This window comes from Fopius arisanus, unplaced genomic scaffold, assembly GCF_000806365.1.
Source record: "Fopius arisanus strain USDA-PBARC FA_bdor unplaced genomic scaffold, ASM80636v1 scaffold00044, whole genome shotgun sequence".
Taxonomy (NCBI): Eukaryota; Metazoa; Arthropoda; class Insecta; order Hymenoptera; family Braconidae; genus Fopius; species Fopius arisanus.
The window spans coordinates 1,011,681-1,035,554 of record NW_011887783.1 but is presented as its reverse complement, the minus strand read 5'-3'; the positions used below and the strand labels follow the sequence as shown (position 1 = coordinate 1,035,554).

General features: G+C 39.9%; 6 protein-coding genes across 6 annotated transcripts; 3 read left to right on the top strand and 3 right to left on the bottom strand.

Moving 5' to 3' along the window:
- Positions 1-1,697: 1,697 nt before the first annotated feature.
- Positions 1,698-3,261, bottom strand: LOC105267156 (putative odorant receptor 85d). Its single transcript, XM_011305810.1, has 4 exons — positions 2,896-3,261; positions 2,301-2,505; positions 2,086-2,241; positions 1,698-1,809 (listed from the first exon to the last, which is right to left on the bottom strand). Exons 1-4 carry the CDS (start codon positions 3,219-3,221, stop codon positions 1,747-1,749), a joined length of 750 nt encoding a protein of 249 aa, XP_011304112.1. The 5' UTR covers positions 3,222-3,261; the 3' UTR covers positions 1,698-1,746.
- A 1,972-nt stretch (positions 3,262-5,233) lies between these two features.
- LOC105267155 (odorant receptor Or1-like) lies at positions 5,234-7,206 on the top strand. The gene is made up of 5 exons (XM_011305809.1): positions 5,234-5,601; positions 5,874-6,284; positions 6,483-6,687; positions 6,875-7,030; positions 7,102-7,206. Exons 1-5 carry the CDS (start codon positions 5,246-5,248, stop codon positions 7,153-7,155), a joined length of 1,182 nt encoding a protein of 393 aa, XP_011304111.1. The 5' UTR covers positions 5,234-5,245; the 3' UTR covers positions 7,156-7,206.
- A 37-nt stretch (positions 7,207-7,243) lies between these two features.
- Positions 7,244-11,453, bottom strand: Oseg4 (intraflagellar transport protein Oseg4). Its single transcript, XM_011305808.1, has 6 exons — positions 11,020-11,453; positions 10,249-10,953; positions 9,451-10,159; positions 8,819-9,286; positions 7,913-8,751; positions 7,244-7,849 (listed from the first exon to the last, which is right to left on the bottom strand). The coding sequence occupies exons 1-6, from the start codon at positions 11,343-11,345 to the stop codon at positions 7,369-7,371; spliced, it is 3,528 nt and encodes a 1,175-aa protein (XP_011304110.1). The 5' UTR covers positions 11,346-11,453; the 3' UTR covers positions 7,244-7,368.
- Positions 11,454-11,918: 465 nt separating this feature from the next.
- Ak2 (Adenylate kinase 2) lies at positions 11,919-13,969 on the bottom strand. The gene is made up of 2 exons (XM_011305806.1): positions 13,736-13,969; positions 11,919-13,172 (listed from the first exon to the last, which is right to left on the bottom strand). The coding sequence occupies exons 1-2, from the start codon at positions 13,838-13,840 to the stop codon at positions 12,528-12,530; spliced, it is 750 nt and encodes a 249-aa protein (XP_011304108.1). The 5' UTR covers positions 13,841-13,969; the 3' UTR covers positions 11,919-12,527.
- A 788-nt stretch (positions 13,970-14,757) lies between these two features.
- Positions 14,758-17,417, top strand: pins (G-protein-signaling modulator pins). The gene is made up of 2 exons (XM_011305807.1): positions 14,758-15,110; positions 15,429-17,417. Exons 1-2 carry the CDS (start codon positions 15,063-15,065, stop codon positions 17,229-17,231), a joined length of 1,851 nt encoding a protein of 616 aa, XP_011304109.1. The 5' UTR covers positions 14,758-15,062; the 3' UTR covers positions 17,232-17,417.
- Positions 17,418-18,609: 1,192 nt separating this feature from the next.
- Positions 18,610-23,138, top strand: LOC105267171 (androglobin-like). The gene is made up of 7 exons (XM_011305829.1): positions 18,610-18,682; positions 18,771-18,925; positions 19,137-19,281; positions 20,871-21,096; positions 21,154-21,912; positions 22,062-22,614; positions 22,749-23,138. Exons 1-7 carry the CDS (start codon positions 18,619-18,621, stop codon positions 23,136-23,138), a joined length of 2,292 nt encoding a protein of 763 aa, XP_011304131.1. The 5' UTR covers positions 18,610-18,618.
- Positions 23,139-23,874: the final 736 nt, after the last annotated feature.

Genomic DNA, 23,874 nt, shown 5'->3' with positions numbered 1-23,874 from the left:
AAGGGTTCAACGTTCACGTCATATCCGTCGTGACGACTGCGTGTGCGATGTTACAATGAAAAAAATGGAATGGTTGTTTTTTTCCACGTCCACGCAGTTTACAGAGGGACTTCCGAGCTTGCCGGTCAATTCAGCGAGTTAAGACCAATTGATCTAAATTGTTTCAATTGGGTATAATTGCCTGACGACGACGGGAGACGATGGGATGCCTGCGTCGCAGCCATTCGAAGCCTCAACATGTACCTGTTTTATTCCATTTCAGACTAGACTCCCGGGTAAAAAAAAAATTGTAATCGAAATATTTTTTCCGAATTTTCAATAAATTTTGGGAAAACTTTTCAGAATTTTTTTTTATGGAAAAAGTTTTCCAGAAATTTTTTGAAAATTTGAAAAAAATATTCCGATTACAATTTTTTCCTCACCCGGGCTACAGATTACCATCATATACAAATTTATATAATTAATTAATTATTCATATAATTCATTATTTTTTTCATAAAAAAAAAACTTAAAAGAAAAACTGAAAAAAAAAAATGTTTGTAAACCAAAATAAAGATGAGCGTTTATTTTTAATATCCTCGTTATTATAATTATAATTTAATCCCTGATTATTCTCATTTTTTTTTTTAATAAATAAATGAAAATAAATGGACGTGCATTTTGATATTGCGGGAGTTATTTTGGTGAGGGCATGTGATTCACATGACATTATATGCCTCCATGAGAACACCCGTACCTCACCCCATCCACATGAAGAATTTAATTTCTCACGATGTTTTTCCATAGTATATATTTTTCGAGCTGAAATTGGGTGAGGATTTAATCCCGCATGAGGTGCATCTTCGCTCGACTGCGGGCGGTCATTCTAATCTAAAAATGCCACGGTTCTCATGATCTTATGCCTGCATGCCCAGTACTATTCTCCCACATATCATTGAAACTGGGGTTCGACAAAAGTCTCTGATAATTGACCGAAAATTCAAGCCCCGATCTCTTCCACTCTCCCATCCCTCTCTTCCCATTATCAATTTATAAAATATGGGAAAATTAATAAATTATATTACAAAATACTTTAGAATATAATTAATAAAAATTCCTCGACAGATTATCGAATATTTCCGGATCATTGTCGATTTCCGCCTTTCCCCTAATAGAATTTTTATTCCAAACATTTTTAATGAAAAATTAAAAGATATCGACAATAATTCTTTGAACGATATGTATATACCTGTAAAATTTTTGGAAATCAATTGATAATAAAATTTTTTATTTAAACATATGATCTTCGATAAAAAATAATTTCTCTCGTTTCTCTCAAACGCAGTTAAGATTTATATTTTACCATTGGACTTTGACATTTTTTACACAGAAACTTCAAGTACTATTCACATGTGGGCAGCACTGTACGCGTTATCACATTTTCAAAATGTAAAAATCGCCTGACAATTATAAATTATTTTCCCCCACTATTTATAATCTCAAATAAATCTTCAACATCACCAGAAATAAATTTTTTCACTTTTCACTTTTCATGGACGAAATGGATTTTATCCCGATAATTAATAATAATTGGTTAATCAATCAGAATTCGCTCATCAATTAAATCCATTCAAAAGTATTTTATTTGCGAATTAAACGGTAGAAATAGTCAGTTGTTAATTTAATTTATGAAAATATTTCCACCACTCGTACGCCAATTAAAAATTCGTCATCAGCGAAATTGCACAGCTCATCACCTCTTAATTATCAGTGATAAACTCCTGATGACTGTTGTAGCACATTGAAGGCAGAATAAGAAAGCCTGATCAACTGTATCAAAATAAAAAATCAATATATCAATATCAATCCCTTAAAAACGGAAATCAAGTGTTATAACAGATGGCCGCGTAATTGTTATTAAACAATAATATTTCAATAAATTTGAAATATGTAAGGATGACTGGTATATTGATAATGATAATCGCATGAGATAAAATACTGGAGACAATATTATATTATAATATCAACAAAGAAATAGCAGAATAAATATATGATAATGGTTAATTAATAAATTATATAATAATTAAATAATAATAAATTACTTACTTTATTGAATGAACTAATGGAGAGAAGAAGAATATTGCCACTCTTGAATTTAATGGGCCTGAGGCATTTAATAATGATGAATACTAGACTTTTTTGTGTCTGCGGATTTAGAGATGTCCAATCCATCGAATATATTCCGTCCACCATATTATGGCTCTAGAAATTCGGAAATTGATTGATTCACAGCATGACTCGCACTTTGCGAATGATTTTACCTCGGACGTTACATAACTCCCGGAAATACAGAGGATGAATATTTGGGACAGCATGCACAACAGGTACATCACGATAATTGCAAAATCAGGGCTGGTCAGATTGATCTGAGCTAATCGATAAACACTCACGCATAATACCGTTGAGCTTACGAAAAATTGTAGACAAATTAAGAAGTCGAATACTCGATTGCATTCCTCGGCGTAACTGAAATTGAGATTGTCGGTAGAATAATTAATTCAAAATCTGAATTGAAATCTGAGGAATATAATTTTAATGAATATCTAAATATGCGGAGGGGATGTGGGCGCGGCCATTTCGGTTTGATATATGAAATGGCGGCGGGTCCACCTCGCGTTTTCAAATAATTTTCAAAATTATGCATCAACTTCAAATCACTCTCGGCATGTCCCATCCGATTCCCACGGAGTGAACAATTTTTTTCACTGATTATCGAATTAATTCGGAAAAATTGATTAATCATAAAGTCAAATTATAATCAATTCATGGTGTAATGACGTATTTATTATGGAATCCGGTGAGAATGGCGACAAAAAATGTACCTGAGGTTTTTAAAAAAAAGATTATATACTCAACTGTAAAATTTGGAGATGATGCTTAACGCAATTTCTCAGCTGATTTTTTTCGCACTGATGGACATTTTCTGTAATGCCAGCGAATGATTTAGGGAGACATTGGAACCGATGCTGGAGGATGCCGAATTGCGGGCAGATTTGCATTATAAATCCATACATTAAGGTATCACAAGCTGCATTGGTGAAGGCACCGTAGGCATGTGCAATGATTTGATGGAGATATGCACTCCAGAAGCCGACGAGTGTTGAGGTGTTGTAAGGATACCAAGCTTGGTACGGTAAAATTCCCCTGGGAGCTTCAGTGCACAAACTTGCACTCGTCACCATAGCTGTCGTCACAGCAGAAAGTATGACGTACGCTGAAGCAGTTGATGTATGAAATGAAGAAGGCAAGCCAATTATTGCAAAAAGAAAAACAAAAAAAATGGCAATGCAAATGAATAAAAGGGTAGGGAGTGTCGATCGCTGCCTAGCAAATACCCCATTAATTAATTTTACCCATTATTCAATTAAACGTCAATTTATTTATGAAAATCCAATAAATCAGGATGAATACTCATTTAATAATCTGATCGTATTCCTGCTGTATCGCTAGCTCCTCGACGTCCTGGGGCTGGCAGGGATGGGACTGAAGGATCCTGATGAGATTGGAGATGTCATCTCGACCTAGAAGAACAGTTGTTGCCTTGGCACACGCACCGATCATCGAGAGGAGAATCACCAGGTTGTTGATGATGATGTCGATGCTGTCGTTGGTGATTGCCATATAAATTAGTTCTGATATGATGCTGCTGTAGACCACGAAGACGATGACAATTGCGTAGATGCTGTAGCCCGTCCATTTCCAACCCCTGGTGCACTTGTCTGGTCGCCAGAAACCAATGCACTGGAGAAGAATAAAACTGACCGGTAGCATCGCCATATCGAGAATGACCGGAGTAATGAACTCACACACACACGAGAGGAAAAAATCCGAAAGGGTTGTCACGATAAATTTTTGCAACAGGGATTTTACCCCTCGGCGGAATTGACAATGATATCGTTGGGAAAAATAGCGGATGTCCGCAGTGGTCTTATTTATTCATCAACCAATGTCGTTTAACGATTCCCGTGAGGGTTGAGAGAAAAAGGAAAATGTTTTCTTGAGGGGAATTTTTAAATTTATCGGATCGATATTTGACTTCGAGACGTGCAGTTGATTTTGCGACTATTCGTGGGAAAGTTCTTGGAAAATGGGAAATTTGTATTTGACGGGTGGAGGCCGATGAGTTTACAGCAGATAAAAAATGTTGAGAAGCCACGGGTGGAGAGGTCATCAATAAAATGAGCAGAAAACCTTGTACCATCAATTCTTCGGCGCCATAGCTGCGGAAATTTTTCAGAGAGGATTTGAAATGTTTGTTCATTTTTTATATACAGGATAAAACGAGACGAGGGCGATTTCAAGGGTATAAATGATTTAAATAAAGGGTTCAAAAGGCGAGGTGGCTGGCAGACTAGGCGCCATCTTGTCGGGATTTCCTCTCCCTCTGTCGCCATGGCTCGCAAATATGGCGGCGACTCCACTTCGTATTTTTAAATAGCTGGTATTTATTCATTTTTTATCGCCATTGGAAAATTTCATAATATTTCTATGGAGTGAACCATTTTTTTGCTGAAAATTCATGGAACAAAATTTTCTTCGCGTCCCTCGTCGAATGGTTGTGGAAAATCGGTGGAGATGATCGCCAAATTCACGGTTCCTGTAAATATTATCATCTCTTTCTCTTTCAGATCGGAGAAATGTCAATTCAACATTTGGCTTTCGCCTCATAATTTTATTACGAAAAAAAAGTCGAAGGAAAAAAACCGAAAAAATTTACGCACACCTATTTTTCATATAAAAAAAAAGTCCGTGGAGTTCTCTCTATTACAAAACCTCTATTAATCTTAAAATTTAATTATACTTATATTTCACGATGAAAAACCCTTGGCACTTCCAGTTTGTCGTAGAAAAGCTGTCGATATCTCAAAAAAATCCAAAATCCCTTGACCTCTAGACGATGAAGATGACAAAAAGATGAAAATGACGAGAATTTTCCTGAAAAATAAAAAAAATCGCCTGTACTTCACAAGCTCCAATGGTTTTTTCTAAACTGCGGGTCTACATCGACGACAAAAGAAAAAGCGAAGACAGTTGGCGCATTAAAAAATCAGACAGAAAGGGGTGATTGAGAATAGACCGTTGGGAACCTCCGGGTGATCATCAATAATGTCAAAGTTCCTGGGGGAAATAAAGGTTTTCCTTGACGATGAAAAAAAAATCACCTCATACGACAATTTTCTCTGGTTGGGGCGACTTACCCTCTCCAATGCTCCCTTACAGTTTTACTATTCTCCAGATTCTGGGTTTCTGTCGGTCAGTGAATTGGCAGAAGGGATGGAAAACAACACTCTACGACTGCTATACATACACCATGTTATTTTTACTCTACACAAACGCTGTGTTTCAATCAATCTACGTATTTTCGTCAATCGAGAGTGTCGATGCGTTAATTGATAACACTTTTATCCTTCTCACTACTATCTCCAGTGGATTCAAGGCTACGAGATTTGTAATGAGACGAGAGGAGATCATTCGTCTCCTCAGGATTTATCGGAATCACCCCTGTGCACCCCAAGATCAAGCTGAAGAGTTCATTCAGTCTAAATACCACCGAGTGATTCAGTAAATATTCCTTTTTATTCCCTCATAATAATCTTAAAAAAATCATTAAATTATGACTTTTATCTTTATTTCATTAATCTTATCATGCAAACCATGTGAGCGATTTAATTGATGTGAAAAATATTTTGAATTTTTTTTTTTACATATTATTCATTAATTTTTTTTAGATCGTTCTATTTCAGTGATGCTACGTTACAGTTTTACGTCTACACAAGCCTCTCCTGGGGATTTGTCATTTATTATTTTTTTATTATGCCTTCGACAATTTTCAGTAATTTGAGCTTGTGCTACATAAGCTTCACGATGGCGACAGTAACATTCCAGACAAGTGCTCAATGGAGACTAGCGATACCACAGAGAGAGCTGATTTACAAATCATGGCTGCCATATGATAATTCCCATCCTCTGGCCTTTTGGCTTTCTCACGTGCACCAGATGATCTGTCAATTCGCTGATGCCAGCGTCAGTTGTACGTACGGTGTCATCGTTGCTGCGATGATGATAAATATTTCTGGGCAATTCGTAATCCTCAGTCATCGCCTCGAAAATCTGAGGGAATCCGTGGGGTACCAGGACAAAGAAGGCATTACAAAAATAAGAGACCATGGCACTCATGACGAGATCGTCGATATGGAGAGAAAAAAACTCGCAGAATGCATCCAACATCACTTGCACATATTCGAGTTCAGTATTTAAAAAACAAATTCATCATTGCCATGTTTCCAGAAATTGTTTCGACTTTTTATTCAACATCACTTGACGTTTCTCGTACCGAAAGTTATGAATTGACAATTAAATACTCTCTGGAAAAAAATTGAAACTGAAAAAAAAAGAATTGGAATTACTTTCGTTAGATCATATATTTAATATTTAATTTGCAGTTGTTTCGAAAGGTCTAATGACGTTTTCAGTGGTACAATGCTCGGACAGTACATGGCAAGTGCATTTATTCTCTGTGGAACAATCTACAAAGTATCGAAGATGACGGGGTTGGATCCTGAATTGATAGGGATTGTCATGTACCTGACTTGCATGCTCTTCGACATCTTCCTGCCATGTTACTTCGGACATGAAGTCACTACAGAGGTGAAGAGAATTTTTTTCTCTCAAAAACTCGATTTTCAGGGAATTCCTGCAATGATCATTGATATTCCCTACACACTGAGCAATTAAAATAGATTAATTATTATTAATCAATCGTAATAAGTACTCATTAACTTTTGTTAATCAATTTAGAGGGAATAGAAAACCACTATTAAAATTTTATTAAAAGAGTTTCAGAGTATCACATGGGGTCTATAACATGGACTGGTCTGAATTGAAAATACCTACCCAGAAGAGTTTGATTTTGATAATGAACAGAAGTTTGAAACCTCTCACCTTCACCAGCGGCTACATCGTCCAGTTGTCTCTGGATTCATTCGGCGGAGTGAGAATTTCCTTACGAATTTTCTTCGGGATGTCAAAATATCCAGTACCCTAATCTCCTAATTTTTTCAGCTTATCAAAACATCATATTCCATATTCAATCTCCTGAAGCAACAGAGTAATTAATCTCAAGGACACATCACAAATAACATGGAATGATACTTCTTCTGGGAGAGTAGTCACTACTGTAGAAATTGCACAGATTTACCAATAACTTTATTATTATTTATCTCAATGATTCTTAATTGTCTTTAATTGTAAATTTGTAAAATTAGAATTGCGTATCAAAGATAATGGGATGGATGAATTTTCGTCTAATTCGGGATACCCGAAGAGTCTCTACATAAAAGTAATAATACTATGACAAAGTGGGCAAGAATTTGTGTTGATGACGTCCCTCTCAGCAGCTGCATGATGCCTGCAGAGAGTGCAGATCCAGGCATTGGTGAGATCCATAAGAGGTCGTCCACTGACGATGCAAGCAGGAAACCTAGTGGAACAATTAGGGCATGCGACACACCAATCGGGTACGAGACTCTCGCAGCTGACGCACTCAGCTTTATTATTCCTGCTGTCCTTCGGGGGATTCCCCATGAAGATCTTCAACGCGAGCTCCTCGTACTCCTCCCTCTTCCCCTCTGAGATCTTATCAAAGCTCTCAAGCTTGATGAATGCTTTGGAACAAGTGGAGAAAGCCCGGGAGAGAGAACTGGCAAGAGCCAGAAGACAGTAGATCTCTTCGGGATCAAGAATATCCTCGTACTCCCTGAGCCTCAATGACGTCTTCATGGCAGCTTCAAAATCCCCACTGTACACCTGCCTGCAGTAATAATTCGTGGTAGTAATTTGTGAAAATGATTCAAAAAGTCAATCGTTTCAATACCTGTGAGCAAGAAGAAGATAATGATAAGCCTCAGCACCCCTCCAGGCGTTCTCGATGACCCTGGAGTCCTCGTTGTTCTCACTAAGTCCCATAATAACATTACTCCTGGCCCCTTTGATGGCAGGAGTGCTGTTAATATGGTCCTCGATAAGAAGTGCAGCGAGAACATAAATTTTCTTGACCCTGAGGGGACTGGCCCTGAGTTTTGCCTGCTCCTCAGCAAGTCTCAGCAGAAGCTTTGCAGCCTCCAGATGACAATTGGCACTCCTGTACAATTCAATTGCCTGCAGCCTCTTGCCATTGGTCAGCAAGTGATTGGCGTATTTGTTCATGAGGTCGTTGATCTGTGCGACTTTGTAGGTCTTAGCGAGATCAACAGCCTGGTCCCAGTGATTGAGCCTCACGCAAGTGTCCACCGCCTGCTTGACATCCCCATACTTAATGTAAGCAGCAACAGCCTGGGGACACATTCCCACTGATGCCAGCATCCTCGCCACTGTCTTCAGGGTTGGCGATTTGTCTGGCAACTGATCAACTGTCTCTGCAAGCAGCTCGTAATCCTCAAGCTTGTAATAACATTGAATTAACATTTCCAGATTACTTCCCTTCTCGTAGTATTCCCTAGCCCCTTCCCAGTTCTGTCTCTCCGCGAAGTGATCACCAATTTTGTTGTAAGCCAATTCCATCTGCTTGTCTGATCCACCGATTCCCATTTTCATCAGTTGAAGGACTCTGAAGTAATCACCCAATTTTTGTCTTAGAGTTATCGCCAAGTCCCTTCTGTCCAGATCGAGGTACAGTTTCTCTGCCTCATCGTAATTACCCAGGAAGGCGGCCACCTAATAATCAATTATTCATTGATTTACCCGTTGATTGGACGTATTTATTATTTTAATTACTAGGTACCTCTGCTTTTTTCAGTTGGTCTGCGTGGACTGTGTGAAGTCTCTTGATAAATTGAATACCCAGGTAATCTGTGCACCGCACCATCGCGTTCTCCGCCATCTCCAGGTCCCTCGACTTGAGTGCAGACTCAGCTAAGAGTCTCCACAGGCGCGGGTGGGGGTTGTCCTGGATGAAGTCGTATGCCTCCTTCAGGCCGACTTTCGAGAGAAGCTCTTTAGTATCTCGAAGTGATTTAACTTCCAGATCGACTATCAATTCAGAACGCATCTCGTCGGGTTTATGGACTAGATCGTCCAGTAAAATGCAACGTATCTCGAGTTCTTGAAAGGAACAGATGTAGCCCGAGCACGAAATCGGCTCCTCCGGGTCCAGGCCGCGGATTACGTACATCCGGGTCTTCTCCATTATTGCGAGGAGCGAGGGGTTGTCCACTGCCCAACACACGGCCCACACGTCCTTTCTCTCAAACTTTCAAACAGAATAATAACCGAATTTTTATAAATTCGAGATATGAGAGGGATCAGGACAGAAGAGAAAAATGAAGAAATAAAAAAAAATCGTTTTCCCAGTCCAACAATCGGAGATAAAAAAAAAATAACAATTATTTCGAATCCGGGGGGATAAATCCTCACCTTGGAAATATCTTCTTGGTCGGAGCTGTCCTCATTCTTTTCCAAATCAATCATGGTGAGGACACCAGAACCATCGAGTATGGCAGCCCTGGTAGAGGAGCAGTTGACGTAGATCATCTGGGGTTTAACAGTGACAGTGTACCGATTAGTGAGGGTGATCTGAGGTAATGAGTACCTCTGCACCATCCCCGACTCCCTCCCGATGAGGAGAATCTTCTCACTGGCCCCAACACAGCAAATGGGATCCATCGTGACTTTTCTGCTGACAGCAGCCTCAAACGATCTCTCCCTGTCGAGATCCTGGATGACCTCGTTGACTCCAGTTGGAGTGTCATCGACGTGATACATCCTGTCCTTTCTTCCCCTGGCCCCCATCCCTGCGGTCTTGGGAATCCTGAAGTCCCAAACAACGAAATTATCCCTCGACGCTGCAATCACCGAATTACTGGTCATCGTCACCCAGAGGGGCTCGATCTCCAGGTACTTGGTGTCAATTGGGGTGGCTATTGTATTGCAGACAATCAGGATGAACTCCTCGCTTCCCTGATTTCGTTCATTGCGAACCGCCAGGACACAGTGATCACCAGCTGATGCCACGGAGACGAGGGATCTTACGTACTTCGTGGAGGAGGTGTTGCTCCTCGTGTTCCAGAAGATCAGGCAAACGCCGTCCTTCGTTACTCTCTCGTTGGTGAAGACCACAGTGTTGCTGAAACATTGCGGAAAGAATTCATCAAAATCGATATTCATCATAAATCAAAATTCGGAGGAATCATTTTTTTTCTCCTCATAATCCACCTGAAGTAGGTCCACTTGTAGTTTGGACGGATATTGGCGAAATAGATGTGAGAGTCGACGGAGAGGGCGAGCCTGAGGGAGCCTCCCTCCCAGGAGCAGGCAGTCACCTCTTTCCCAGGGACCTTGAGGGTCCTGAGAAGTTGACCAAAAGGTGTGTAGAAGAGGACGACGTTGGAATCCTTGGCCTCTCCACTGACGATCACCGATTGGACCCCTGTGACAGCCAGAAGAGATCCATAAGTGTTCCAGGCGCACCAGACATTGGTCACTCCTGTTTCAATGACAACTGGGGTCTCATCACTCGTGTCTCTCATCAGGTAGACTCGACCTGAATCGTAGCAGATCGCCAGGGATGGACAGTCCACTCCAATGAATCCGTATTTTCCACTGTACCAGTGGATGGCAACGATATTCTGGGGGGCCACTGGCAGATTCATGCTGATGTTCATGAGGAAGGAGCCCTGATTGTCGTACAGGTGGAGATTACCAGTTCGCAGACCGAACAGCAGGAGTTTTCCGTCTGGTGACCACTGGACACTCGTCAGTGGTGTGTTCTTCAGTTCTTTTCCCCAGATACGATTGCCATCCACTGAGCCCACGATTACTGCACCGTCCTCGTAGACGATACAAATTTTATGACCATCTGTACTCCACGACATTCCTTTCACTGTCGATTTGTTCCGATTGTTGATCATCTCTTCGTACCTGCAGACCGGATTTAATTAACTTGAGTAATTAATTATAAATTAATTATTAAATTTATAGTCGTACCAGGAGCCCTTGTACAGCATCCACACGACAATCACTCCATTCTGATCACTGGACGTCAACTTCTGGTACTCTTCATTCCAGGTGACTACCTGGACGTGTCCCTGGTGACCCTCCAGGGTCTGATTCATACTCAAATTACTCGTTGCAGGGAGACCACGGGTTTTTCCTGTGGTACCAGCACTTGGGGGACTTGAGTCCACCCTCAGCACCTTCAGGAGACCCTCTTCACCACCCACTGCGATGTACCCCTGCTTCTGATTCCATGATATGCAGTTCAGCCGAAAGTTATTCGGGATTGCGATCTTCTTGCTCAGGTAGACAAACATTTTTCTCTTCCTCTGGAAATTCTTTTTTTTGTTTTACGATGGGTTAAATGGGGCTGGGGCTTTCTGTCATTTTCCAAGGGCTTTTGTTGTCACCGAGCGCCATATTTGTTGTCGTGGGGATCTATTCAGGTGTATTGGAGTCACAGGTGAGGGCTCACCTGTGGCACCCCGAGGCCCTCCTCTGGAGGGGGAAAACAGGATTCAAGGAAGAGGGGGAAATTATTTTAATCTCAAAAAAAACGAATGATTAAAAAAAATATTAGTCTTCCTCTAAAGTTATTAAAAATAATTGTAATAATTTCAAAACCTTTTAAACAATTTTTAATTATTTTCAAAATTATCCAGATTTTTTTTTTATTCAACCAAAAATTATTAAATAGTAGGAATTAAATTTGATTAATCACTAGATTGGAACAGAAGCTCAAACGACGCTTGATCTATTTAACGAAATATATATGTACATATATATAGGCGTGTATATATTTATATGGCGGTTAATTTAGTGGACGCAGAGAGAAGGGGATTAATTGGTCAGAGCAGTAATGAATCAAGAGGAATTGGCGTAACGCCAGATTGTCTATCAGAAATTTTATTATCTTTCCCCAATTGTATACACTATTTCATGTAACAGAATAAATCTCCTCATATTTATAAATGTATTTCCACTCTGATCGTCTCCTTTAACTTCAACATCATCTAAAAATATTAGACTTACTTTGTATGTACATTGATTAGGCAATTAAATCTTTTTACGTCTCAAGCATTGAAATATTAACCAGAAGAGCGAATTAATGATTAAAAAATATTCCGGTGTGCGCAAATCATTGGCAGAATTTTACAAATGATTTTGAAGTTGATAATTCAGGAATTAATGAATATCAGCGGCATCCATTATATATCCATTAAAATTGAAGCTAGTCTTCTAGTACAATTGGAATCTATTTGCATTACGACGAGTGTAAAAAATTAATAGAAAAACCATTTTTGTCAAGAAATTCTACGAAATAGCTGCAAAATTTTGTATTCATGATTTCAGTTGAGACTTGCTCAATATTCATGTATTTCCCTTACGACAGAATTATAATTCTGCTGTCTTTATTATTTCCAAAAATTCATTAATGTTTGCAACATATTTTTTTTTCCAACGAAAGAATCTATTGAACGTCGACATTTCTATGCAGCTCAGAAAAACCTGCTGAAGAAGCCCTTCTTCTGCTCATCGTGCTTGATGGCCTTCATGAAGATGGCATCGATGTCCTTGAACACTTGCTCACTGGATTTGGCAGCATTGACGTAATTGTGAACCCCACGAATGGCGTAGTAATCGACGAGGGGTTGAGTTTGAGTGTGATAGGTGGCAAGACGTTTCTTCAAGGCTGTGGCATTGTCATCAGACCTCCTGCTGAGTGGCTCCCCAGTGACATCATCCTTCATTGGTACCTTGGGAGGTGCAAACTCCTCGTGATAAGACCTACCACTGGGCAGGTGAATGAGACGTCCAGTGATTCTCTTCACCAGCAAATTGTCGTCGATTCCGAACTCGATTACTGCATCGAGGGTCTGTTTCCTCTTCGCCAAGAGGTCGTCGAGCTTCTCAGCCTGGGGTACACTCCGGGGAAAACCGTCCAGGAGAAAGCCACGCTTGCACTCTGGCTTGTCCAGATTCTTATCAATCATCTCAACGACCAGATCATCACTCACCAGTTGTCCTTGATCCATTATTTTTTTCAGCTCACCACCTAGCTTTGAACCACCCTCCACCTCCGCTCTCAGCATGTCTCCAGTTGATAAATGACACACGCAGTATCTCTCCTTCAGCCATGGCGCCTGAAAAAAATAAATCATCGAAATATCTGAGTATATTACAAAATCAATAAAAAATTCAATTAATAACGGCTGATAATACGAATAAATTCAAATCATGAAAATTATCACTAGAAATATAAAAACAAAAATAGAATAAAAAATCTGATTTTACTGTCTTTATCTTTTATCACTGCAAGCACTTGAGAAAATATTCAATTAATTCTCGCCGTCATATTGATTTAATTACATTTCCAAATTTCCATGAAGATTATTGAATTGAAATAATTAACAAAAATGCAATACTGGAAAATGAACATCACTTGAAATTTAATCGCTCCTCTGGATTTTCTGATCTTCAAGTTGCCAAAAATTATAAAAATCGAATATAATTTGAAATATTCGAAAGCTACTCTATAACCTGATTTTTCAATCCGAAAATCTGTTAGTGTACGGCGGATAATTTATGATGAGATGTAATTAGAATTGGATCTCGAAAGTCGTGAGTTAGGAAATCGAACGAGTATCGAAGGTGAAGACGTCTGAGGATAAAAAAATTTTTCGATAAGTTCAAGGGTCAAAGGTACCTGCGTTCCCTTTCCACTGCCCGGTGGTCCAAGTAGGACAGCATTGATTCCTCGGGATGGTTTTTCAGTTTTTTCCTTGAGAACGGGTTCCGCAGCAGGTGCCATTTTCACTCCTCTCCCCAGATTAATCAACGAAAATTAATTACTCCGATTGTTACACCGGCAGGGGCTCAATTCCCTCGTGAAAAGTCGTCTCCACAGGGCAGATGTGAATCGGTGGAATCGGTGGTTTTACTGTTCATGCGCAGTAGCACGATCAGCTGGAGAACCCCTGAGGCCCTGCCATTCGTTCGTTCCAATGGCGCGCGGAAACGAAAAATAAATGTCACTTTAAAACAGACGCAGAGAAAAAATCCGCCATTTGAATTTACAATTTATTTTCCAAAAATTATTTATCTCAGATAAAATTCCAGTGAACATCTCCTCGATTTTCATGCTTCCCTGATACCTTTTCAAAAATTTGGAATTTTTCAATTTCAGTGAATACCTCCTCAATGGTCATGCTCTCCTGATACTTTTTCAAAAATTTGGAATTTTCAAATTTCAGTGAATACCTGCTCGATTTTCATGCTTCCCTGATACCTTTTCAAAAATTTGGAATTTTTCAATTTCAGTGAATACCTCCTCGATTTTCATGTTCCCCTGATACTTTTTTGAAAATTTCGAATTTTTAAATTTCGGTGAATACCTCCTCGATTTTCATGCTCCCCTGATATTTTTTCAAAAATTTTGAATTTTCACATTTCAGCGAATACCTCCTCGATTTTCATGTTCCCCTGATACGTTTTCAAAAATTTCGAATTTTTCAATTTCAATTTCAATTTCAATTTCATACGTTTTCAAAAAAGTGTGTAGCGCCCTCCCTCTCTAGGGGTGCAGTATTACGATGCCGTTGGGGTCACCCAAACCCCCAGAACTGACCCACTACTTCAGTCACTCGGGGGTGGAACACCTGATTGGTCGATGAGAGCCCAGTGACTCTCAATTATCCTCCCATGAAAATTTACAGTTTGGGTGTAAATACGCCCGCAGGTCTATTGTGTTTCAGTACGAAAAAAAAGAGGGTGTGTTGAATGTCCCAACGCATAATGCCAGATGACGCGTTGATTGATACATGTTGTAAATAAAAAAAATATAATCACAGATGCATTTAGTGAATTAAACGTCGGAGCAATCAATAAAGTGTGACGAGGAATTGGAGAAAATGCATGGGTGTGGGACGTCAGTGTACAGCACAGGAAGTTGAATAATACGATACAAACAAGGACTCATTGTTTCACCAATTAAACAAGTTTTTGTCTATTTGAGGTGATTAAGGGAAATAAATATGTCGTACAGCAGCGCAAGTGTCGAGAATTTGACGGCGGAAGTGCAGGTAAAATTTTTTCATCGGTGAATCATTTTTCGTGGGCTGTTATCCAGTCACTGTGAGTCATTCATCAAGAAAGGAGAGATCCAATTAAAGATTTATTTGATATAATTATTCGTTTTTAAATCGAAAATTTAGCACTAGCTGTTTCTCCGGTTTCGAATGAAAAATTGATGACGTGAATTTTAATTTAATCCATTTTCCTGGAGCAATTCATTTTTTTAGACAATTGACTCCATGAATGAATTCTGATTGGATAATTGAACTACAAATTTCTAGGCTCTAGTTTTTGTTCTCATATTTTCAATTGGGATTAAATTTCAGAACGGCGGAAGCGACAGCAACATGTGCCTGGAGCTGGCCCTGGAGGGAGAGCGACTCTGCAAGGCAGGGGATTGTCGTTCAGGTGTAGCATTTTTTCAGGCAGCAATTCAAGCTGGAACCGACGACTTGCGAACACTCTCAGCAATATACAGCCAACTTGGTAATGCGTATTTTTACTTGGGGGATTACGTGAAAGCAATGCAGTACCACAAGCACGATTTGACCCTAGCCCGTTCGATGGGTGATAAATTGGGTGAAGCAAAATCGAGTGGTAACCTGGGTAATACCCTGAAAGTAATGGGAAAATTCGACGAGGCAATGATATGTTGCAAGCGTCACCTAGAGATTTCCCGAGAGATCGGTGATAAATTGAGCGAGGGTAGAGCCCTGTACAACCTGGGGAACGTGTACCACGCCAAGGGAAAACAGGGAGGAAAGGGTCCTCACGATCCTGGAAAATTCTCCGAGGATATCAGGCAGTGCCTGCAGCAGGCTGTGGGATACTACGAGGAGAATCTTGCCCTGATGAAGGACCTGGGGGATTCAGCAGCCCAAGGAAGGGCCTGTGGTAATCTGGGGAACACTTTTTATCTCCTGGGGGAATTTCAGAGGGCAATTTTTTATCACAACGAGCGCCTGAAAATAGCTCGTGAATTCGGTGACAAAGCTGCTGAGAGACGAGCCAACAGCAATCTGGGTAACTCTCACATCTTCCTCGGGGAATTCGACAAGGCTGCACAGCATTACAAGAGAACTCTGGTTCTTGCTCAGGAGCTTGGGGATCGAGCTGTCGAGGCTCAGGCCTGTTACTCCCTGGGGAATACTTACACACTTCTCCGAAATTATTCATCCGCCATTGAGTATCATCTGCGTCATTTGGCCATTGCCCAGCAATTGATGGATCGCGTGGGTGAGGGACGTGCCTGCTGGTCCCTCGGTAACGCCTATTCCGCCATGGGCAATCACGAGAAGGCTCTCCACTTTGCCAATCTTCATCTGAATATATCCAAGGAACTTGGTGATCCCATGGGACAGGCCACTGCCCAGATCAACGTTGCTGATCTTCAGAAGATACTTGGAATGGAAAATAACGAGAAGGAAAATGACAAGGTAAATAATCAACCCATTTCTGGCAATTCTGTTGCTGCCTCCTCTCCTGGAAGATATCGGCTCAGGAGGCAGAGCATGGATAATCTGGATCTCATCAAGTTAACTCCAGATGGAAAGCAGAAGGATAATGAGACATCACTGGCACGTGCTGGTATCGCTCCCCAGCCATCGCAAGAAGAAGAAGAGGAAGACTTCTTTGAACTTCTCACCAGGTTCCAATCTGGGAGGATGGACGATCAACGCTGTGTTCTCAAAACTACCAAAAAAATGAGAACTAAGGCGCCTCCACCAGAGAAAGAGAAAGACGGTGATGATTTGTTGGAATTAATTGCCGGAATGCAGAGCAAGCGAATGGATGAGCAGCGAGTGACGCTGCCCTATCTTCCAGGGTTAAACACCAATCCAAAGACCCAAGCCGCTATGAAAACACCTATTCGAAATCCCCAGGATCCCGACGATTCGTTTATAGACATGCTTCTGCGTTGTCAGAGCTCGAGACTCGAGGACCAGAGAAGCCCATTGCCTGCAGCATCAACGGTTCAAGACACAGAAGAGGAGCAAAACCAAAGATCCAATGGAGCCACTCGATCTGGCACTACTGTACCCGAAGAGGACCTCTTTGCTCTCATTCAGCGGCTACAGGCTGGTCGCATGGAGGACCAGAGGGCCACTGGACCCACCAAAAATCACTGAATTCACATCGACACACGTAAAAAAATTCCAAGCCTAAAAATCTCTAGGAAAATTCTGTCGAATTTTTTTACAGCAAATGCTGTTTCTTCATACGTGAAGTATTCCTGCAATAATTTCTCATTTATTTATGAATAGGATTTTAACTTTAACAGTGCCAATTTATTTTTATCCTTTATCGTGAAGGATTCTACCCCAAAGGTGGGATTAGATTAGGATATAGAAGTAGATATCGCGCGAAGAAAAAAATTGATAGAAAAAAATCAACAGATCTTGAATTTTACGAATGAAGTCGTTTCGGTTTATTAAGTGTCGCATTATCTCACTTTATCACTCCGTTACTGAATTATTCTGTTGAGAAATATTCTGAGAAAATTCTTCGGCCTGGAATTCTCTCATTTTTCATGAACTCATGGCCATGAATTTTAGTACGAGAAATCGTAATAATAAATTGGAGAGAAATAAAAATTTATTTACTTTTCCAGTAGAATTTTAATGGATTAAAAGGAACTTAAATGAATTTCCGAAGTGAAAACGTGAGATTTTCCTATCAAGTTCTTTCGTATTTGATTTTCTCATTTTTTCGTGCAACTGCCAACTACTCGAAATTGTAAAAATTCAATTCGTGAAATGATTCAATAGAATTTATTCATACTCTTGTGAAAGAATGATCTATTAATTATTTTCATTCCCAAAATCACGACGCAGTATTCTGAAAGACTTGAGAACTGATTAGACTTATTTCCATTCCTCCCAAAAATATAGTTTTTCAATAAATGATATGATATATCTCTTCTGAATGACCACCAAAAAATAAAATTGAAAACAGGTCATCGATAGACGCACGAATCCACAAAAATGAAAAAATAAATCCTAAGAAGATATTAATCTAACCGCCAGAAAAAACAAATGGGAAGAATAACTAGATTCTATTGTTAGTAACAATTTACATATTTATTATTGAGAATTGTCAATACTCTACTGTTAAAATTGCCTACGTTTCCTAGATCGAAATGTGTTATCTCCTGCCAAATGAATTTTCTACTGATCACTGAATTCCAATCAAATGTAAAAATTTTAATTTCATGTACAAAAATCTGTTAATTTTTCTCTCAGTGCCCTAACTTTACAATTTTTATTTTCAAATGATATATTTTCGCATGAACTTAGAGAGTATTTTTTTAGAAAACTTTACATAATTACTGAGACAGTATCAATGATTTATAATTATTTTGTACGATTGAGTTGTACGTCAAATGAACGCTCTGTAAAATCCACTTAATACTTGAAAATATAATTTTTTCTTAAATGTTTATTCCCTCGTACGTGTGAAACAAATGAGTTAATGAATATTCACAATTTTCTCATCAGTCAGATTAATTCGCACGAGATGGAGAAGAAAGCGAATATTCCTTGGAATTTATGGAGTGACGTATCGAAAAGTGAAACGTGGGGTAAATTCGACGAGAGATTAATCGATCGTTCGATTAATCCCCCAGTGATCACGATCTATTGATCTGTATTTGTGGAATTTTGATGCAGATGATCAACCGCTGCAACCATTTCTCTTGCCACAATCACTGGCCCCTCATGAATGGAAAAGATTTCCTGAGATTGATAATGCGGAGATCGTTCTCTGTGACTCAACAGATTCTCCCGATTTATTCAGCAATAATCGGCATTTATTGCACAGTGAGGTAGAAATAATTCAGTGGTTAATTGCTATTTCATCTTTGAACTCTGTCACAAAAATTGAATGCTCTTTTTTTTTGCGTGAGGCATTACCAACGAAACGATCGAGTACCGTTTTTTCGAATTTTCTGGTATCTCAATTATGTCAAGAGAACGGAATAATGATTACATAATTACTCTAACAGCATTTCGATTTTTACATTTTTTCCTGAGTAGTTCATCAGATGGTTCTGCTGTACATTGAGAATCCTGAATTATTCCCATAAAGTGGACGGCAAGAAGTGGCAGGGATGGCATCACATTTTCTCACCGAATAAATCCCGAAGGAGCTCCGACCGAAATCCCCAAATAAATCCCAACGGTACCCAAAAAATGACAAAAAAAAATTAAAAGGAATTCCTACACCAAATTTACTGTAAAAAAAAAAATAATTCAACACCCAAAAGACGAATTTCGTGTAGAAATTTCAGGAATTCCTTTTTTTAATATTTTTTTTTTACTAATTAATGAGAGAAGTTATTGAATTATTGTCGGATAGGTAAATACATGGTGAGACTTTTTTTCATGGGGTTCTGGAGATGTTTTCCGGTGGACGATGCCATACCCTTGGGGGAAGAGGGAATTCCTCTGCTTCCACGAACGGGAAATGCGAATGAATTATGGCCCATGATTCTAGCAAAAGCTGTGTGGCAGATCGCTTCCCTCAGTGCAATCAACGATCGTGAAATCGTTGATTTCAATTCATTTTTGTGTTTCACAGGTCAGACCTATTCCGACACCGAGAAAAAAAAATTAAATAAACAATTCCTTTTTTATTTCGTCGAAGAGACTCCAATTATAATGAATAATAATAATCCTTATTATTATTTAAAGAAGAATTATTGGAAAATTAATAATGGAAATAATGGAAATAATGGAAATTGGAAAATTAATAATAAATATTAATAATGCCGATTTCAAATCACAAATCCCATAAAATTTCCCGATGTTTTTTCTTTTGAAAAAATATAGGATGGACGTTGATGTCCCAGGAAATATCTCACTTATCCCCGAAAGATCAGTGGCAATTGTTAATTAAATATTCCCCAAATGAGAAGGAGTCAGCAGGGAGAAAGATTTCCATGGAAGAAACTGGAATAAATAGTTTGGGAAGAAACAGTAAAAAAGAAAGGCCCAGGAAGAGCGGCGACAGGAGGGGAGAACCTGAAGAGAATAAAGTGGATTATTCTATTTTGACACTTTTATGTTCTCAGAGCAATGGAATCACAACAGATCATGACGAAGGGCCCAGAGTCCCCCCTGGGTACCCAATATTCATCGAATCGACTTCTGATCTCCCCTCGGACCCCACACAGGTAGAAATGATGATTTTAATTCTTTTCTACTGATTTTTCCGAATTCCGTGGATCATCTCCGGGGAAATTAATCTTTTCAATGATTTCCTGAAGATTAAGCGAGGGATTGAACCGTGGAAGTACCCGCGATGGGTTTCCTGGGCAGTTCGTCAAGGGATTATAAACCCAAAGGAGCAATTTTCACCCATAAGACGTGTCTTTCTTCTCCTCCCTGAAGAACCGGAAGTCACAGAGTTTGACTTCAACGAACTCGACGTTCACCGATTTTATATTTTTTTCAAACGTGAGTATTTCAAGTGCTCCGAGGATGTCTCCAGTTTGCCACAAGAAAGGGTAGAATCGGAAGAATCAAAAAAGGAAGTGGAAAAATTCTCGAAGTCGAAGAATAATAAAAGACCGAGTAAACAAATAATTTCCACACAAGTCCCAGTGAAATTTCATTATCTCCACACACTGAAGCCATCGAGGAACGAGCCCCTCTACCTTTTTGTTGATTCTATAAATCCGATATTGTTGATATTCAATTATTGCGTGTACGGAGAGGAGTGGAGTTCTTTGATTATCGGGACCTGCACCTGGTTCTCTCGGAATTCAGGAACGAAAAATTTATTGCAAGTTGGGACGAGAGGCTGTGCAGCTAGAACCCTTTGCCTGAATCCTGGAAGACACTTGTTGAGGATTTTCTGTCAGTCCAGGGAGCATTACTATTTAACAATATCATCAGACACTGTCTTCCACATTGGAGACAGGATGAGAGTCCAGGACCTCATGACTTCTGAATCAGAAAGAATTGAATTCTTCGCGGAGGATGTGCATCGCAGGTAGAAAAAATCATTCTAAACTAAATGACGTTAATCTAATGCCATTAAATTCGTCAGACTTAAAACTGCAATCAACTCTCTATCCACTCCAAATGATCTTACGGATTTGAGGGATTTTTATCAGAGCTACATGCCGCGAGAAATTCACTCCAAAAAATTCTGCAAACTCGATCGCTGGAGGATTCACGAGAGGTTCAAAGCAGAATTTTTGGACACCGCTGGGAAGAAATGTCGAGAGAATGGAAGACGTGCGTTAAAAATCTTCTTCATGTCCCTTGAATCCCGAGGAGGAGATAAAACCCCAGGGGCTGACGATGACACTTCCCCTGCAGCTGTGAAGATTCAGTCGTTCTTCCGAATGCTGCGAGCGAAGAAATACCTGCGACTTCGTCAGGGTAACGACAGAGAACATGAGGAGGTAAAACGGACTCTAGAAGAGGTCCTGGAGGCTTTCGACACCAAGACAATGTGCCAGGTTGTCAGGAATTTGGTGAATGGGATGGGGGAGCTGGGGATGTATCCCTGCAGCTCGGATTTTCAGAATGTCCTGGAGATCCAGAAGATGAGGGGAACAGCTCTGGTTTCTCCAGGCAATTGGGTTCCAATGGTTCGACAGAATCTGATGGTGCGACCTGGAGAAATCGTCTTCGCTGCCCTGGACTTGTTCGTCGAATTGCCTGGGTACAGTCTCAGGTGTTTCGACAATGACACCAGCAAGGAAGTCTTCAGGGCTGTAAATAATGTGATGCCCTTCCACTACAAAGGAAACAGAACTGGATTCACTGTCGTTGGATATGGATGGACTGATGAGGACAGGTGATTACCCCGAGAGGAAAAGTTTCTAAATCCCCAGGCAAATTATTCTCCCCCTGAACTATTTTCTCTATTCTCACATTTTTATAGTTAAAACTATTTATATATTATTTATAAAGATTTTTATAATCTCGATAATTATTGCGACTCAGACCTGCAACGGTGAATTGGACTCTGCACATAACAACCAGAAGAGGATCTTCTCAATTCCTCGGTGAAGGTCAATCCCAGCCTTTACCCTCCATGACAGAAGACGCAAACCCTGCGATATATGAATTATCAAACATCTACATCCCGAACTACAACAATTGCCTCGCTAAAGCCACCCTGAGAGTCTCCAGAAAATGCATTCTGTCTCTTCGGCTGAAGACGTCTTACCCGAAAGCGAAAATCACATTGAGAGTTTCAAGTACAGAAATTATGATAAAAGAATTTTCTGGAGTCTCGGCGGTTTTCCTGCCAGTGGTCAGGCTTGACTGCGAGGTGGAGTACCTCATCCAGGGATTTGTCCTGGAGAAGTCCTGGCCATTGACAGAGGACGAGTGGAGGTGTGTCCAGAGGGCGAAGAGCGATCTGGAGGAAAGGATAAGCTCGTCGGGTTTGTCTGGAAATTTTGTGGAGAGAAGAACCCTGAGAGCTGGTGATTCGTTGGAAAATCCTCACTGGAGTCTTCAAATTTTGTGTGACCCTGACATCATCATTGAGGTATTCATTCGTCACGATAAATAACTGGATAACTCTATTCTTCAATAAATTTCATTGAAGACAATAAAGATAAATTGATATTTAATATTCCGTTGCTGAATTTCTCTCGAGAATTTTTTTTCGTGCGTTTCCAGCTCCAAGAAGATGTCCGAAGAGACTTGGAGATGCTGGAGACCAAACTGCAGTGGAGATCGCAGGATCCCGGTAGATCCGATCGCGGAAAAAATCTGCGGGAAGAATTTCGGGATAAAATTAGCATTGAACGTTGCAATTTCGAGTTTTCTGAGGAGGAGCAAGCGACTCCTCCAGGAGATGACGAAGAGATCAGAACACTGAGTCCTCCACGTGACCGACGACGATTGCCACCCCTGGATCTACCTCGACAGGCTCCAGGGACGAGGGGAATGCTCCAGGAACAGATCCAGAAGAGGACGAGTTTATTGAAATTCGAGGAAAAGTCCAGGTACCTGATGCAGCGCCTGGAGATGACGTTGGTTAAATCTCTGGGGATGCCGATTACATAATTCTCTAGATCTAGAATAATGGAATTTTGGAATACCGAGAGATCTGGGAATTCATGGATCGAATAAACAATTGATTATAAAAATCTTTTCACTTCTTTCTTCATCTATTTCTTCCATCTTCTTCGAGTTATTCATCAGGAACTCTTTTCACCCATGAGGTGGGATTATCCGGGCTTATAGCCACATGCTCACGTCGATGAGGAATTTAATCGCCCTGAAATTATTTCTTCATCCGGTTGAATATTTCTTCCCCCGGTGGCCCAAAAAAGGATCAGTAATTTGATCTACTCGAAAAATATATTCATTCACTCAACGCATTAATGAATTAATTCAATTACTATAGCATCATTTGTTGATAAATTTATTAATTACAGAGGGGGAAGTGTCAAGAAGAAATGAGGGGATTCCCCTCAATTTAATGAGTGATTAATTGAATTTCTCGTGGGAAATTCAAATAAAAAAGACAGAAGACTGAAAAAATTAGTAACTGGTATTTTTAAAATTTATTTCAGTGGGTGAATTAATAATAATTGTTCAAGTGGTAGTCGATGTGGGAGACTAGATAATGAGATTGAAAAAAATGAGAGGAGTCGAACGAAAGATAGCCCCCGAAGCATTGTTTTCTTTTTAAACTATTTAACTCATTTCCCCCCTCAATCGCGGCCTCATTAACGATATCTACAATATGACATTCGTAGTGGATAAAAACCCGCCTGTTTTCCAGGAAGGATTAATC

Excerpts from the sequence above, each read along its gene's own strand:
- pins (XM_011305807.1), top strand. The coding sequence starts at position 15,063 with ATGTCGTACAGCAGCGCAAGTGTCGAGAATTTGACGGCGGAAGTGCAG. Across the intron at positions 15,111-15,428 it reads ATTTGACGGCGGAAGTGCAG|AACGGCGGAAGCGACAGCAA; the intron begins GTAAAATTTTTT and ends ATTAAATTTCAG.
- Ak2 (XM_011305806.1), bottom strand. The coding sequence starts at position 13,840 with ATGGCACCTGCTGCGGAACCCGTTCTCAAGGAAAAAACTGAAAAACCA. Across the intron at positions 13,173-13,735 it reads GCAGTGGAAAGGGAACGCAG|GCGCCATGGCTGAAGGAGAG; the intron begins GTACCTTTGACC and ends TATTTTTTTCAG.
- LOC105267171 (XM_011305829.1), top strand. The coding sequence starts at position 18,619 with ATGGAGAAGAAAGCGAATATTCCTTGGAATTTATGGAGTGACGTATCG. Across the intron at positions 18,926-19,136 it reads GGCATTTATTGCACAGTGAG|TTCATCAGATGGTTCTGCTG; the intron begins GTAGAAATAATT and ends TTTCCTGAGTAG. Across the intron at positions 21,097-21,153 it reads GCGGAGGATGTGCATCGCAG|ACTTAAAACTGCAATCAACT; the intron begins GTAGAAAAAATC and ends TAAATTCGTCAG.
- LOC105267156 (XM_011305810.1), bottom strand. The coding sequence starts at position 3,221 with ATGGTGACGAGTGCAAGTTTGTGCACTGAAGCTCCCAGGGGAATTTTA. Across the intron at positions 2,506-2,895 it reads CATCATCTCCAAATTTTACA|TTACGCCGAGGAATGCAATC; the intron begins GTTGAGTATATA and ends TCTCAATTTCAG. Across the intron at positions 1,810-2,085 it reads CCATTAGTTCATTCAATAAA|TTGATCAGGCTTTCTTATTC; the intron begins GTAAGTAATTTA and ends ATTTTGATACAG.
- LOC105267155 (XM_011305809.1), top strand. The coding sequence starts at position 5,246 with ATGCTCCCTTACAGTTTTACTATTCTCCAGATTCTGGGTTTCTGTCGG. Across the intron at positions 5,602-5,873 it reads AAATACCACCGAGTGATTCA|TAATTTGAGCTTGTGCTACA; the intron begins GTAAATATTCCT and ends GACAATTTTCAG. Across the intron at positions 7,031-7,101 it reads CTCTGGATTCATTCGGCGGA|CTTATCAAAACATCATATTC; the intron begins GTGAGAATTTCC and ends TAATTTTTTCAG.
- Oseg4 (XM_011305808.1), bottom strand. The coding sequence starts at position 11,345 with ATGTTTGTCTACCTGAGCAAGAAGATCGCAATCCCGAATAACTTTCGG. Across the intron at positions 9,287-9,450 it reads ACCAAGAAGATATTTCCAAG|TTTGAGAGAAAGGACGTGTG; the intron begins GTGAGGATTTAT and ends TCTGTTTGAAAG. Across the intron at positions 7,850-7,912 it reads TATCTTCTTCTTGCTCACAG|GCAGGTGTACAGTGGGGATT; the intron begins GTATTGAAACGA and ends TTATTACTGCAG.